The 16,784-nt window shown below is 36.4% G+C and overlaps 1 protein-coding gene across 1 annotated transcript in view; it reads right to left on the bottom strand.

Moving 5' to 3' along the window:
- Positions 1–8,245: 8,245 nt before the first annotated feature.
- Positions 8,246–16,784, bottom strand: part of CDC73 (cell division cycle 73) — a 91,590-nt gene continuing 83,051 nt past the window's right edge. Inside the window, exons 16-17 of the mRNA XM_005897399.3 lie at positions 10,943–11,084; positions 8,246–10,033 (exon numbers count right to left, since the gene is read on the bottom strand). Of these exons, the coding sequence (XP_005897461.3) occupies positions 9,997–10,033; positions 10,943–11,084 (179 nt within the window). The 3' untranslated portion in view covers positions 8,246–9,996. The remainder of the gene's footprint in view (positions 10,034–10,942; positions 11,085–16,784) is intronic.

The following is a 16,784-nucleotide window of genomic DNA, read 5'->3' as shown; positions in this document are numbered from 1 at the left end:
TGCCTTCCTTCCGAGCTCTAATGTCATATGATTTGGGTCACTCCCCTTAGTCTTGTTAGCTTCCACTTCCCAGTGTAATTGCAGCCAGAAGTGCAGGGTAATTTGAATGCTTTTGACAGGAATAGCTTTGGATAATCTTTTATTAATGTAATTAGCTTGGCTTAATTAAGGGTCAAACCTGAGGGGCTTCTCCAACCATTGCTATTCTATACCCTGCTTTAAATGCTTTTAGTCTTACCCAGGGAACTTCCATTCCTGGACAGATAAATCCCAGCAGGACGTTCTGACCTGGTTCTGTCCCCAGAACACACAAATAGATAAATTCAACTTCAGCTCCATGGTCCTTGTTTTTGACTTGTTAATCTTTTCCAAGGCTGCATTGCAGAGATATTACTTCTGTCCTGTTTTTATTCTCTAACTCCCAATTCTTTTTCAACACTAAAATCAAAGGATTATCTTCAAAAAGTTATTGATAACTACATATATGTCTGAGAAGAGTGGCAGACCCTGATAGGGGCACAAGGGTTTTCCATTATTCCTTTTCTTCAGAAGACGAATTCTTACAAAATAGCTTTAAGGAAAAAAATAGGTATTATTGCTTCATACTGCTGTATCAGTTTCTGCTGTACAGCAAAACGGATCATCCACACATATACATATATTCCCTTTTTTGGATTTCCTTCCCAATTAGGTCACCACAGAGTTCCCTGAGCTATAAGTAGGTCTTCATTAGTTATCGATTTTAAACATAGTAGTGTATACATGTCAATCCCAATCTCCCAGTTCATCCCTTTCCCCCTTGGCATCCATATGAATATTCTCTACATCTGTGTCTCTATTTCTGTTTTGCAGATGGGCTCACCTGTACCATTTTTCTAGATTCCACATATATGCATTATTTTTTTTTCTCTTTTGGCTTCCCCCTGTATGACGGTCTCTAGGTTATCCACATCTCTGCAAAGGACACAATTTGTTCTTTTTTATGGCCAAGTAATATTCCATTGTACCACATCTTATCTGCTCATGTTGGTGGGCATATAGATTGCTTCCATGTCCTGGCTATTGCATAGTGCTGCAATGAACATTAGGGAGCACATATCTTTTAGAATTATAGTTTTCTCTGGGAGTGGGGTTCCTGGGTCATATGATAACTCTATTTTCAATTTTTTTTTTTAAGGAACCTCAATACTGTTCTCCATAGTGGCTTTATCAATTTACATTCCTACCAACAGTGTAAGAGGGTTCCCTTTTCTCCACATCCTCTCCAGTATTTATTGTTTGTAGATTTTTTGATGATGGCCTTTTAACTGGTGTGAGGTGATACCACATTGTAGTTTTGATTTGCATTTCTCAAATAACCAATGACATTTTTCACAGAATTAGAACAAAAAAATTTTAGTTTGCTATAAAAACACAAAAGACCCCCCTCCCCAAGCAACTTTGAAAATGTTCTATTTCATTCTTTCACATGTAGCTGTCCAGTTTTCCCAGTACTACTTGTTGAAGAGTCTGTGTTTGCTCCATTGCATGTTCTTGCCTTCATCATAGGTTAATTGACCATAGGTGTCTGGGTCTATTTATGGGTCTTCTATCCTATTCCATTGATCTATGTCTTTGTTTTTCTGGTAGCCTTGTAGTATAGTCGGAAGTCAGGGAGTCCGATTCCTCCTGCTTTATTTTTCCTTCTCAAGATTGCTTTGGCTATTTGGAGTCTTTTGTGCTTCCATACAAATTTTAACCTTTCTTGTTCTAGATCTTAAAAAAAAAAAATGCCATTGGTACTTTGATAGGGATTACATTGCATAATACATGCACATGAATCAAAAACCTAGAATTACATTTCAAGAATCTTGTCCTAATTTTTATTACTCCTGATTGCCTCTTCTCATAGGAAATTTTTTTTCCTTTTTCCATAGGAAATCAAATTTCATTTTGTTCTTTTAGTTGTTTTTAAAAAAATATTACCCTTTTTATCAAACACCCCTAAGTGCAACTTCAGAGCCAGACAACCTGACTTGCCTCCAGAGTTTGACTACTAGCTTCCGTCATCTCTGCAGGAACCAGCTCTGGGGCCCTACGTCACCTCCCTGAGTCGTGTACAAACAGGCTCTCACGCCCAGTCTACCTCCTACCTCCTACACCTCTTACCTCACATGAAGACTTCCCTATTGGCACTGACGTATCAGCTGGCACACGTGGTGACTATGTTTGCTTAACTTAATGTGAAGTGAACCTTTGACCAGTGAGATATGGAAGCTGGTGATTGTCTTCTTCCCTCTGTTATTGTTTAGTTGCTAAGTTGTGTCTGACTCTTCTGCAACCCCATCGACTGTAGCCCACCAGGGTCCTCTGTCCATGGGATTCTCCAGGCAAGAATATTGGAGTAGGTTGCCATTTCCTCCTCCAGGGGATCTTCCCGATCCAGGGATTGAACCCAAGTCTCCTGCATTGGCAGGAGGATTCTTTACCACTGAACCTCCAGGGAAACCTTCTTTCCTGGATTCCCACCAGAATGGGCTGTCTCCAGTCATGGCCATTTATATGGCCTCTCACTGATGTTCTCGTGAGAGTGAACCAGTGGTTGTGCTTGACGAGAGAGGCTGATCTGTTTTACACCTTAGCAACCACCTTTCATTAGTGCCCTCATTTCCCCATTTATCCTTCTCTGCCCCTAATAAAGGAGCAGCTTGTCTGCCTTTGCCTCAGGGTCTGCATTCTGAGGAACCCAGGTCAAAACTCTATTTCTAAACAACTTGTTCAAAGTCATAGCTCTTGATTTTTCAATTTAAGACATTATCAATTGACTTTCTTCGTGAAAGATGAGGACTTAGTGGTTTTATATTTTTATTCACCACCCAATACTTTTTTTCTCTCCCTATTCCCTCTAACCCTGGAGAACGAAATGGCAACCCACTCCAGTATTTGTGCCTGGGAAGTCGCATGGACAGAGGAGCCTGGCGGGGTACAGTCTGGGGCCAGAGTTGTACACGACTGAGCAACTAAACCTATCCTCTCTATTGGCTTCCTCGGTGGCTCAGGGGTAAAAAAAATTGCCTAATACAGCCAAACACTAAATCTATAAATATCCTGTTTACACACATAATTTTCATAACCACTTTATAATGTTGCTATTACCATCACCATGTAGCAAAGATGCGTTGAGAGGTTGAGTGGCTTGGCAGAGGTTACACAGTGGCGTGATTTCTAATTGGTTGTCTTTCATATTCATGTGAGATTCTCTCACAGTGAATCCAGGGAAGTTTACATAATCTAAATGTCCTTGGTGAGAGCTGAAACACATTTATAATCACACTCTACCAAATGCCTAAGTCTTTTAGAAAGTTGCTTTTGGCTAAATGGTGACAGGATCATAAACCTTACAGTCTTACGAAAGCACTCAGGGGCTACACATTTTTTAAAAATTTCATTTCTTGTGGAAAAAAGAAAATGTTCTTAGTTGTACTCTGTTGCTGAATTTTAACCCGGAGTGAGAGATGCCTTTCTCTGTGAAACAGAGCAGGACACTTTTCATTTGTTTTTCCCTGAGGGGTTGGCTTTTGGGGCTAATTTTTTGTGGTAAGCTGACTCAGGGTCAGGGAATGTCAGGAGTGCAAAAGCCAACAGAACCCTGGACAGGAAGAAGAAAGGATGGGATCAGGTGAGGACCATACATAGAATACCTGTCCGGGAAGGGTCAGACCCTGGTGACACGGAGATAACCCATCAGTTAGAGCTGGATTCAGGTTCTATACACCAGGTTGGGCCAAAATTTGGTTAATGAAGCTTAAGTCCTACCTGGAGAAAAAAAGTTTAAGCTGGGGAAGCTGCAAAAGTCACCTTTTATAAAAGTGAACACATGCTGGGATTCCCTGGTGGCTCGGTGGTAAATTACCCGCCTGCCAATGCAGGAGACATGGGAGATGCAGGTTCGATTCCTGGGTCAGGAAGATCCGCTGGAGAAGGAAATGGCTCTCCACTCCAGTATTCTTGCCTGGAGAATTCCATGGACAGAGGAGCCTGGGGTGCTACAGTCCATGGGGTTGCAGAGTCAGACACGACTGACTGACCACCACCACCTGCAGCTAAATGCTGGGGGCAGGGGGGTAGTATCACACCACAGTTCTGCTTAGTCACTATATCACCAAAACCCAAGAAGGATATGTTGCTGCCCAAATCCTACTGCACTTCTCCATGGGGTGGAGTTCCCTTATAATTTTTCTCCTCAAATTCCTACATCAACTTGCTTTAAACTACATTAATGCTCCTCAATTTATTTCATCATCAGTAACTCTCTTATACTTCCTTTCTGTGCTCAGCGGTGCATTATGGAATAAAAATGCATAACTAAGAATGCAAACTCTTTAAAATCAAAACCACCATAAACATTAGTAATGCCCAGCTGGGCTAAAATAACTAATGAGCCACGAACAAGTTCCTCTGATCTCCCCCAACCATTACAAATACACTGACTTGATCACATTACTCCATTTTAAAGAGAAACATGTTCATGTTATTTAACAAGTTTAAAAAAGAAAAAAAATCAATGCTATTACCACACTTACATCTTTAACACTGTAAACTCCATGATTGCAGTTCTGTGAATATACATTACCATATTTTTTCACAGTGAATGCTGTATGACCCAATGAACCTCCACTTAAGATTTTTTTGGCAAATGAAGCCCAATAAAATATCCAAATGTGATAAATACAATCTCTCAGATGTCTTCTTATGGTCTCAGCCCTATTCAAATCAGTTTCATGATATAAATCAACATTCTCTAGATGAGGGTGAATTATAAACTGTAAGTAATTCTATGCCAAAGGATCTACAAATAATTATGAGACAGGCTCAACAGCACAGCCTTCTCCAGGGCTAATTTTTACTGTTTTTCTGTGGTCATTTAAGAAAACTGACAGGGAAAGTCTTCTAACCAACCATAAATGCTGATCATTATACAATTAAATATAAAAGGAAAGTGTTTTAGAAAATGAGAAAAAAAAAAAAAGCTTATTTGGCAATGTGCTGTTACTTATATACTAGCACCTCTGAGCCCTAAAACAAATTCAACATTTACAACTCATGCTACATTTATTTTAGTTAGGTGAAAGCTCATCCAAGAGCAGAGGTTAAAGGAACAGGGAGCAGAATAAAATACATATTTAGTGGGCACTTATGAATTGGATGGAAATTAAGTTTGAATATGGCCCATTAAACTCTTCATTAAAGACATTCTGCTGCAGAAGATCCACACATTATTACTGGCCCCACCGATATGATGCTGCTGCTAATGATTTGATTATGTGGGAGTAGAGTTTTTTTGAAACTAAAAGTTGGGATGCTCAAACTGTAAAGATAATGTAATTTTATCAAGATACACTCTTAATTCTATTACAACAAGGATATAGAAAACTTGACCATAACCAAGCTGTAAGTTCAGCCAGGCACATAGTTTATTATCTTTATGAAGAACTATGAGTCGCTGTATTATTTAACTTATTAACAGAAAAGGTGACTATAAATGTACTTAGTTTTCAAAGTGGAAACTTATATTGCATTTATTTCCCAAGCAGAGGAATAGTATGCTTAAAAAAAAGTCTCATGAATCATTTTACATAAAGACTTTCATCATCTATATCCTACCCCAAACTACAGTGTCTTCTTGATTGAATGTAATTTTTCTGTCTTCTTGGTTGGGGTGGGGGGGGGGGGGAAGAAAGAGAGAGAGAGAGAGAGAGAGAGAGAGAGAGAGAGTGTGTGCGTGCGTGCATGCATGCATATTTGGGGGGGGTAATATTAAAGTACTACAAAACGTTTTATTCACAGTTAAACCTGAGACTTAAAATCCAGTGAAATTAAATCAGAATGAGTAGAACACTTTATCAGGTTTCGACTTAAACTCTATTCAAGAACCATTTTGCTTAAGAAATAAAAAAATTGATAAATAATCACTGATACTGCCTATACCATGTACATCAACTGCATTACATATGAAGCACTATAATCAAACATGGAGGTTAAATAGCTTTTAGTAACTTTAAAGTGGATAGAAATGGAATTCAGTGGCAATATTCTGAGAGGTAGGTCATTTACTAAAATTTGACATAGTATCACCCCACTTTTTGAACTTCGGCAATAAAACTAGTTTTATTTCATTAACTTTACTCACTTAAATGGCACACATTTATAACTCCCAAGATATTCTTATAAACACTACCTAAAATAATACATAAAAAAAACAAACAGACCAATAACCTGGAAGTGTTATCACCTATTATCCATTTACTAAATGTAATTCTTTATACATCTATTATACATTGAAATTTCTTCTCTTACTTATTATTCCAACATGTTAATGTAGAAACCATGCTGGGGTCTTGAGTCGGCAATGAGCTGGCAAAGTGGCTTCGAGCTGGCCAGAACACACAGCACGTGGCATTTCAAAATTTCTAATCCAATTCTTAAGTCAAATTCAGTCATTTCTCCCCTTTTTATTTCTAAAGTTAATATACCATGGTTAGAGCAGTCCATTTCACATCAAATCCAACTGAATAAAAAAAGCTCAGTCATATAATATTAAGGTTAATGTGATTATTTTTCATGGTTCTTTTAATTTTGACCAGCTTTTGTAAAGAATGCATTTGTAATATTATAAAATATACCACTGGTCTTAAAAAATTTCATAAACTAATTTATAAACTAGTAAGACTCATAGAACAGTTATCTGGAAGAGTGGCAATTTATTCCTGGCCATGTACATATGTATACCCTTATCATTACAGCTTCTATTATTAATACCAATAAAATAGAATTGCTATGTAATAAGAAATACGGCAACTAAATACCCCCCTCCCCACCTCCCAAAAAAAGAACAATGTCATCACTTTAATTTTATTAGGAGTCACAATATTTTTTATTTAGGAAAAATATTTCCTTCAATGTTCATTAGATAATGAATCTTATTTAAATGAATAATTGACTTTTACTTTTCTGTGTAGACCAATTAAAAAGTATGCCTCTTTCCTTTCATAAGCAAACTCTATTTGTCTAATTCTGCATGGCAGATAAGAAATTAATACTTTACTTCCTTCTACCTTAAAAATTATGAAATTTTCCTCATTATGAATCAGTTATTTCTTCTGGACTGTTGTCACGCTGCTGTTGAAAGAAAAAGTTAGTAAAGGATGGATACATGGGAAACAAATCATAAAGTATAAGACTAGTTTATAAGGAAATATATTAAACATTATTTAAATATTAAACAAAATATTCCTACATTAAATAAATAAGACTTGAATTTGTCATGTGGAACTCATAGGCCAATACCACCAATAATGGGGATGGTCTAGTGCAAAAGGTGGCCACAAAAGAAAAAAACAAAAACAAAAAAAGGAGGAGACGACACAATATTTAATTGTTTTCATATTTAACCAGTGATTTTCAATCCTTTTTGAACATAAAATTACCTGAAGGACTTTTTAAAAATACTGATGAACGGGTCTCATCCCAGACAAATAAAATCAGAAACAGGATTCAGGTAATGGAATGTTTTAAAGGCCCCCAAGTGATTCTAGTATACAGTCAGAGTTGAGAGCTGCTGATGGAAACCCACAAGCTTCTGATTGTTGCCCGACTCAGAAAGGTACCCTATGAATGAAGAAAAGGAGCTTTATTTTACTGGTGGGACAAGACACGGGTGTCTCCAGTTACTTGTGGATAAATCAAGCTTACTAATGTGTATTTCATTTCCATCAAAATATGTGCATAGGAGTCTTCATTCACTGTAATTCTATATTTTTAAGCTCCAAGATCAAGTAAAGTCAATGCTTTGTAATAAACCAGTTATACTGAAACTCCATCACTCATTCATGCACAGAACGTTTCCTGAATGCCTACTATGCGCAAGGCACTGTGACAGGCACTGCTACAGGACCTGGAGTCATGACAGAGGAAGAGTGATTGGCCAGAAGCTTGGTTTTTTTTTTTTTCCTTAGAACTAATGGCTATAAAATGAATTCCATGGACCTAGACAAAGGAATGAATTTTTAAAAAAGGAAAAGAAATTAAGTATGTATTAAGGGTCTGAGTTTAAGATACATGAAATAGCATATTTGTACTTTTCCTAATGATTTCCAGAGCCTTTGAATACAAGTAAGGCAATTCAAGATAGAAAAATAAACCCTATTGAAAGTAGATGTTCTGAGTTATAACCACACTCTGTAAAAGTAAATTTCATACATAAGTATAAATACTAAAAATCTTTATAGAAAGGTAGTTCATGTCCACTTGTAGTAGTCTTAACAAGTAATCTTACATTAAAATATTACAGATTCTAGTCCTTGACTATTTCATCATGGAGAAAGTTCATACAATACATAATTTATTTTGAAAACAATTTATATACTGAGAAATTCTAATGTGAACAAATTTGAATTTTCAAGAAGAAAGGATGCAGAGAAGGTAAGAAGTGGGGGGCGGGGCACAATCTGTTCAAATCTTATACATATCCTAAATCCTAATAATTTAAAATGCTGACCGCTTTTTTCCTGAAGAACCTAGTAAATTTCATATGAATAAATACTTTTCCTATTCATTACTGACATGGACTTTTGTGGTTACTTAAAAAATAAATAATAAGTGCTTCTCATTTTTATGACAGCATTAAGTTTCAAAATGAGGCTAGGTAATGTCAGCTTAACCCAGAAAGGAGCTAAATGTCGGGGGAGGGGGAGGACGGGAATGGCATAAGATGAATGATCAGCAACAATTCTAGTGGTAAAAACTCTTTAGGGGAGTAAAGGGTCCAAGTTGCTTTTTAAGGAATAAAAGATGGATCAAGACTCAAGAAAAATGCTCATTCATTGTACCTTGGAGGCAACACTCTGTCTAAAGTACAGAAGTAGTAAAATATTTTACTAAGTTAAAATATAGGTTTTATATTTTATACGATATTGAATACACACATAAAAATACCAGTGTTTTCATCTTGTTTCTGTTCAGACACTTAATTAAGCAAATATGTTCTTTGGTGTCTGGGAGAGTTATCAATATTAAAGATAATGGAAGATAAGAACATGCCTAGAAACAGAAGACGCAAAATCCTACACCATATAAAGGAAGAACTGAAGGTGGACTTAAGAGAAAAGATAAAGTTACACTGCAGAAGGACTTACACATTTCTTTCCCCCGAATCATATTCTGGCTCCCAAAATAAAAAGTATTATAGCCTATTAGGTTTTTAATCTTGTGTTTTGAGATTTTTCAAGTGGAAAGATATCACAGATAGAAATATATCACTCTAAGTTTTAAAATTACCAAAGTCAGTGAGAAGAATGTACATTCATTAAATGTATTCATTATAAGTAAAGAAGTCTTGAAAAACTGAACAGTTCAACCAAAGCTGAAGAACTGTTCTTGATTTTTCATTATTCCTTTTTAAATAAAGAGAAAGTATAGTACACATACAGGCTGACATTTTGATTCATTCAAAAGTCACATCCCTTTGCTTGGTTTTTGAAGTTTCAGAGACTAAAATTTAATACCATTCATAACATAGTATTTTCAATAAAAGGAATTAAAGAGCAATGAAAAATCAGAAGCAAGATGGCTTAGAGAGCCTTATAACCTCTACATATACACACATTTGTAACCTGTATTTATTTTCTAGAGAAACAAATTTTAAGTGATGCTAATGTAACCAATGGAGAAAAAACTTCTATCAAAATATACAATTTCCATTACAGACTAGAAGACTAATATTAAAAAAATAGTTGTAAGCCAAAAAGTTTGCTTATATGGATGACAGGCATCATCCCTTTGAAGCATAAATCATCAAATAAGGTTTTATAAAAGATCGATCCGTGACCTTCTTCATTTTTAAGTTCTTGATAAATTCATAAAGCTTCAGTCCCAGTCTTTTGAGCATGGTGTATCATGGTATATCCGCGGTGTTATCATCTTAATTCAGATTTCCAGAAAAGCAAGAAAACAAGTAACTCAGAATCTCAAGTGGGATTTGTGCTTTACCATGTACCTGAAAAATATTATAATAGGTCATAATGATTATAGGAATTTTAGAATTTTTAGAATACTACATGTAAAAATAAGTATTGGTATTTTTAAAGCTTAAAATCAACAGTGGAACAGGATGTTTTGCTTTCTAAAAAGTAGATACTGTAACCTTTGGGAATATGAAGATTCCTGAAGTAAGCCAGAAAAACCATTCATCTTATTAATTTCTACAATGTAAGGGCTTCTGGCTAGGATAATAAATGATTCTCTTTAATATATTATCAATTACAACCACTGGGTTATCTCAATCATCTCTGACTCTGAGGAAACACATAATATTTGGAGAGAGACCAAGAAAGTTACAGGCTTTAGAAAGTACCTCAAATGAGAACAGGTTCAGTGGTACTGTGATCATATGCTGTCCTTACTTTCCAATTATAAAACTGATATTATTGTAAAGGGCTTTAGAAAAAACCAATTTATACTAGTAATCAGGATAAATTCAAAAACCAAATTCCTTTCACAAGCTACCAGGTACCCATACCTCGAGTCAGAAACCTTTCGAAAGGTCCTGTCAAAAAATGAAGGGACTGCTTAAAGCCAGTTCCTTGGATAGACAGAAAACAAGGTTCAGAAAAGTCACAGGGTTCATTAGAGCCAAATCACAAAAACAAGACCAAATCTGAGTCTTTGAACTCAGCTTTAGTATTCTCTCTACTAAGCTTTAAGCCCTTTCTCCCTTTGTTTCCAAAGTCAATACAACAAAGATACTTTGCTAATTACCTATTTTAGATCAACATCAAATTAAGCAATGTTTGAAAGGGGAGCTGCGGGATATGGTTCACAACTTTAAGGAACCTAAAATACAACTGAGAGACAGGAAAACTACTGCAGTAAAGCAGAAGTAAGTGCATTTTAGGATCATGATTACCTATCCAATGTTTCCCAGAATCGTAAGAAAACTGGTCTGTCCAGATGACGTTTGTGATAGCTGAGTTCTAATACTGTTACGTCCCATTTTTGAACATTTGGGTCCAGACGAACTTCATCATATTTGAGATGGAAGGCTTTAACTAGAAGTAGGAGAAATAATGTTCTTTATTCAAACTGTAATCAACATTATAAAAATATTTTATAAAGGAATAAAAAACCAACCACAGACAGTAACCAAAAAAACTTAGAAAAAAAAAAAAAAGTTCAACCTTTCTTCTACTGAAAAAGCTTCATTACAACCTAAGTGATCTCTAAAATAGAGGCTAAGCACTATAGTATCTCCCAAAACATTTAATTCAACAAAAATTTACTGAGGCATATACACGTCAGCCACTGGGGACTGCAATGAAGAATGAAATAAAATGTGTATGATCCAGTGAAGGATAATAAGAAAATGCCTACTCACATAAAGCATGATAAAGGTAGTAGAATATCACAGAAACACCAGAGAGTAGTTTACCCAGATTACGGGATTCAGAAAAGGCTTGGATAGGTAGGGTGGCATAAGAATTAGGCAAACACAGAACAAAAGTGACCCAGTTAACAGAAGAGCACGTTCAAACAGAAACTGGTTTAGTTTAGAAACTAAAGAAATTTAACAAAGTTGTATCATGCAAAGTAACACAGGAAATGGATGAAGACCACAGAGGTTCAGAGCAATGTTCGTCCTAAAGGTCACATTAAGGAGCTTGCATGGTTGCCTAAGAGGCATGACGACCCACTCTGCAAAGTGTTTCAGTTCAGTTCAGTCGCTCAGTCATGTCCTACTCTTTGCGACCCCATGAATCGCAGCAGAGACCACTGATACAGTATAAAACCTAGAGGAGAGAGAGCGAGCTCTGCTCTACTGGGGAGAAGAAGATACACATATGACAGGAAAGATTCAAGAGCATGTTCAAAGAGAAACTGGTTTAGTTTAGAAACTAAAGAAATTTAACAAAGTTGCATCATGCAAAGTAACACAGGAAATGGATGAAGACCACAGAGGTTCAGAGCAATGTTGGTCCTAAAAGTCACATTAAGGAGCTTGCATGGTTGCCTAAGACATGACGACCCACTCTGCAAAGTGTTTAGCAGAGACCAATGATACGGTGACTGCAGCCAAGAGATTAAAAGACACTTACTCCTTGGAAGGAAAGTTATGACCAACCTAGATAGCACATTGAGAAGCACAGACATTACTCTGCCAACAAAGGTCCGTCTAGTCAAGGCTATGGTTTTTCCTGTGGTCATGTTGGATGTGAGAGTTGGACTGTGAAGAAGGCTCAGCGCCGAAGAATTGATGCTTTTGAACTGTGGTGTTGGAGAAGACTCTTGAGAGTCCCTTGGACTGCAAGGAGATCCAACCAGTCCATTCTGAAGGAGATCAGCCCTGGGATTTCTTTGGAAGGAATGATGCTAAAGCTGAAACTCCAGTACTTTGGCCACCTCGTGCGAAGAGTTGACTCATTGGAAAAGACTCTAATGCTGGGAGGGATTGGGGGCAGGAGGAAAAGGGGACGACAGAGGATGAGATGGCTGGATGGCATCACTGACTTGATGAACGTGAGTCTGGGTGAACTCCGGGAGTTGGTGATGGACAGGGAGGCCTGGCGTGCTGCGATTCATGGGGTCGCAAAGAGTCGGACACAACTCAGCGACTGAACTGAATGATACGGTATAAAACGTAGAGGAGAGAGAGACAGATCTGCTCTACTGGGGAGAAGATACACATATGACAGGAAAGATTCAAGAGGTAATTAGCAAGTGGGACACGGTAAGAAATGATGGGACATGGTAAGAAATGATGAAAAAGAAGAAGAACTGGAAGCTCTCTAGAGAAGGTGACCTAGAAATAGATATTTACTTGATATAAAAAGAGTCTAGCAAAGATCCTGAAAAACAGGATTTCGGGCAGAAGCAAGCTCAGAATGCCCTACCCAAGAACAACTCTCTGTAGGCAATGTCCTACGTGTAGATCCTACTCAGCCATGGTAAAAAAAAAAAAAAAAAAATTCTGAAATTTATTTCAAATGTGATAATAAACCACTGGGTAGTTTGAACCAAAAAGGTGAAATTATTTTCACTTTCAAAAGCTATCTCTAGGGAGATAAGAGACTCCAGGACAAAACTTCCCAACAAATGTATGCTGCCAAGGTTGACAGGTGACCACAAAACACTGACTCTGAATCTTCCTCTTTGATCATCTATCTGGCTGGACCATCCTCGGCAGTTTATCACTGTATCTGCAATCAGTTTATCATCAGTGGAGTGTTAGTTTTACTTGTGCACATGGAGGACGTTTTGCTTTTCTTTCCGTTTTTTGCTTTCTCTTCCAACATTCAAGATATAAACATTACTATCACCATTATGATCTCTAGTATTAGGAGTTTCTAAAGAGAAAAATGATTGACTGTTAATTGTTTTTAATAGCTCTTTATAGACTGCTTGTTCCATATCATTTGCAGGCTTACTGGCTTTTGATGTTAACAAGTAATCAAGGTCTAATTCTTGATTAAAATACAAAATAAACCATTTGTGACCCTCCAATGGCCCAAAAAACACATAAACATTATTGCTAAAGTATTTGCTTTTATACATAAAGGTCTCCTCACTGAGTATATTATTTATTTTGAATTTAATTCAAATTAATCAATTTAAACCAATTCATTAAAGGGACTGTATGTTATGGATTCAGAAAAGCCATTTTCAAAATACTTATTATATATGGAAAAAATATTTGTTTCTTTAAATTTTTAAATCAAATGAAGTCACTATTCAGTATTCTCTGCTTATTACACGTTTCTCTTTTCTGATCTTCTCATTATTTGTTTCAAATCATTCTTAAAAATACATGAGTTATAATTTTTTAAATGACTTATTTAAAGTCACAAGGGCCAATAATCCCCTTTACTAATTTCAGTAGATTTAGTTTACATAGCATTTATTTTTTACATTTTGTGTATTATTTACAGAATACACAATTTTTAAATTAAAACTGAATATCAGAGTTCAAAAAGTTTATGTCACAAAATGAGGAAACAGTTTCTTTCATCACACAAAGTATCTTATTAGCATGAAGCAATGGTGGCAAGCAAACTTATCTTTCTTATTCAGAAAAAGACATAGTTTTTAAGCCTCACCCAAAATAGAAGAAATAAGATTCTTTTATATATAGACAGTTATCTGGGAGTACTAAAGCAAAACTTTACAAAATTTGTTGTTGTTCATTTTCTGCAAACTGCATGACTGTTGTCAATACATTTTTTGCAGAAACAAAAAAACAGAAAAGGTGCTCTCATATAGCATTTTGGTAGATGATGGCACGGAAAATGACAAAGGGACAGAATAGAGAAGATTATTAAATCAGAAAATTTTCTCAATGATAACCAAAAAATTTGAAGAAATTGTCACTTAAAAATCTTGGACTTGAAGCCTAAAAAACAGTATTTTTAAAAATCAGTATCAAGCTCAAATTTCTCATAATTTTGAAAAGATTTTATTTGGCAATTTTATAGAGTTTAATATTTAAGATCTTCTCTAAACCTCTGTATTTTATTATGCAGCACAAAGAAAATACATTTTTTCACCAAGTACCCTCAGTTTATCCCTATGCTATACAGATATTATCATTTTCCATGTAGATTGGGGGAAAGGTGAGAAGCTAGAACAGTCAAGAGTTAATTTACAGCAAGCAGACCAGCTAAAAGCTGGAGATGACATATTTCTAAATTTCTGGCTTATGCAAATTATTAAAAAAACTGAGGAAAAGAACAGTCTGGGGAGGATGGAGAACGTAAGACAACAGATTCCTCTCGGAAGAGGCAGAGTCCAATGCACCAATGGGACTTCACAGGGAGCCACCTGGTCATCGGTGAGACAGAGAGGCCCATACATCAGCCAGAGACATAACTTAAAACTAAGGACAGAGATGGTGACGGGAAGCCACCAGATCTCCTCGAGTGTCTATAATTAAAGCAGGAGAGAAGCAGGAACACAAAAATGTCACTGATGTCACTGAAAGCCAGAGGAAAAATAGCTAGAGTCTGAATAAATTTAACAAGCCCTCAGAAAAGAACATTTTAAGAAGAGGAAATGGATCAAGAGTAATATTATAAGGAGACCAAAAGTAGCCACTATCTGGATCCCTGTGGGAGCGGTTCAGCAGGTGAGCAGGAGAGTACCACCACAGCTGCTTGTGATCAAACAGAAAGCGAGACAACTGTTTCAAAGGCTTGGCTGTGGAGGGAAAGAGGAAGCCAGAAGAAAAGGTGAGGGAAGAGGAAAGGGTTTTTTCCCATGTGTTTAGATGGAAGGGCAAGAGTACTTTCATTTTAAATGCTGGTTAAGTAAAGAAGGAAGGTTTAAGAGAAAGAGTAATTCATGGAAGAAAATCATAATTGTTAACTTAAAAAAAAATTCTCTAAGTCCTTATCTAAGTTTTTGAAGACTAATGATCTGAACAAAACCACAATTAAAAGTTATGTTCTTAATGAAATTTGGAGAGTATTTTTATCTTCAAGACATTCTAATCACTGTTTATTACAGTACCAGTCAACAAGGCAAGCAAGTAGGTAAAACACAACAAAATTAGTGTTCAGTGACATTTTGCTTTCATTAAAATTCCCACTCTCTCTGTATCTTTGACTTCTATTTATCAAATCTGTGCATTACTCAGGTTTTGGAAATAACAAAAAAAAACTATCGTCATATTAGCATTCATTTTAAAAACTGAATGAAGGTAGGAGAATGATGATTAAAAGCTTTCAAGCTTGGGCAGTTTTCGGCCTCAAAGAATGGTGGCACCACTGACAAAAACTAAACTGCTTTATTTAAAACAACAAACAGCTGGATTTCACAGTAGCACAATCTACATTCAAAATAACTAAAGATGTTATTTCTAACAAACAAACTTGTTTCATGAGGACACTTTTTAAAACATGATTTTATTACTGATACTAACTTCACTGGGTACTCAAATTAAATAATAATTTGAATATCCCTACGAATAAAAGGGCTTCCCTGGTGGCTCAAATGGTAAAGAATCTGCCTACAACGCAGGAGACTCAGGTTCAATCCCTGTGTCAGGAAGACCCCCTGGAGAAGAAATTGGCAACCTACTCCAGTACTCTTGCCTGAAGAATTCCACAGACAGACAGAGCAGCCTGACAGGCTACAGTTCATGGAATTGCTATGCAGTCAGACTTTAATTCTTCTACTTTTGGTGTATTAATAATGCCAAAATATGACCCACAAAAGATATGATACATGAAATTTACATATTTAATAATAGGTGTCTACAAAATGCTTCCCAGTGCCATGCTCTTTTCTGTGCTGATGACACGAGACTCAATGAGTCAGACCACGCTGCTCACATCCTGGAACTAGCATTACAGCCACGGAGGACTTACAATACAGATATAAACATGAGGTCAAGTCAAGCAACGAATGTTACCATGAGATCACCAGTAGAAAGTAAAGGCTACTTCCAGGACGGTCAGAGGAGGGGGTTCCCTAAAGGAGAGAGTAATTGGCTGAGATCTGAACAAACAGAAAAGGGCCACTTCTGCTGCAACCATTTCAGACAGCGGGAACAGCAGCCAACAGTCAAGTGGCATTGTTAGTTCAGCAAAAGTCAGCCTATTTAAAGACTGGCTGTATGTACATGCAACAAGATTAATGATTTCTAAGCAACCTACGAAGTAATTATTGATGTTGAAACATAGGCAATAATTCACTTTTAGATATAAATACACAGAAAATATTAATATTCCAAAGAAGACTTTTAAAATATTTCACAG

Source organism: Bos mutus, chromosome 16 (genome assembly GCF_027580195.1).
Source record: "Bos mutus isolate GX-2022 chromosome 16, NWIPB_WYAK_1.1, whole genome shotgun sequence".
Taxonomy (NCBI): Eukaryota; Metazoa; Chordata; class Mammalia; order Artiodactyla; family Bovidae; genus Bos; species Bos mutus.
The sequence above is the reverse complement of the archived record's forward strand: the minus strand, read 5'-3'. Positions and strand labels throughout refer to the sequence as shown.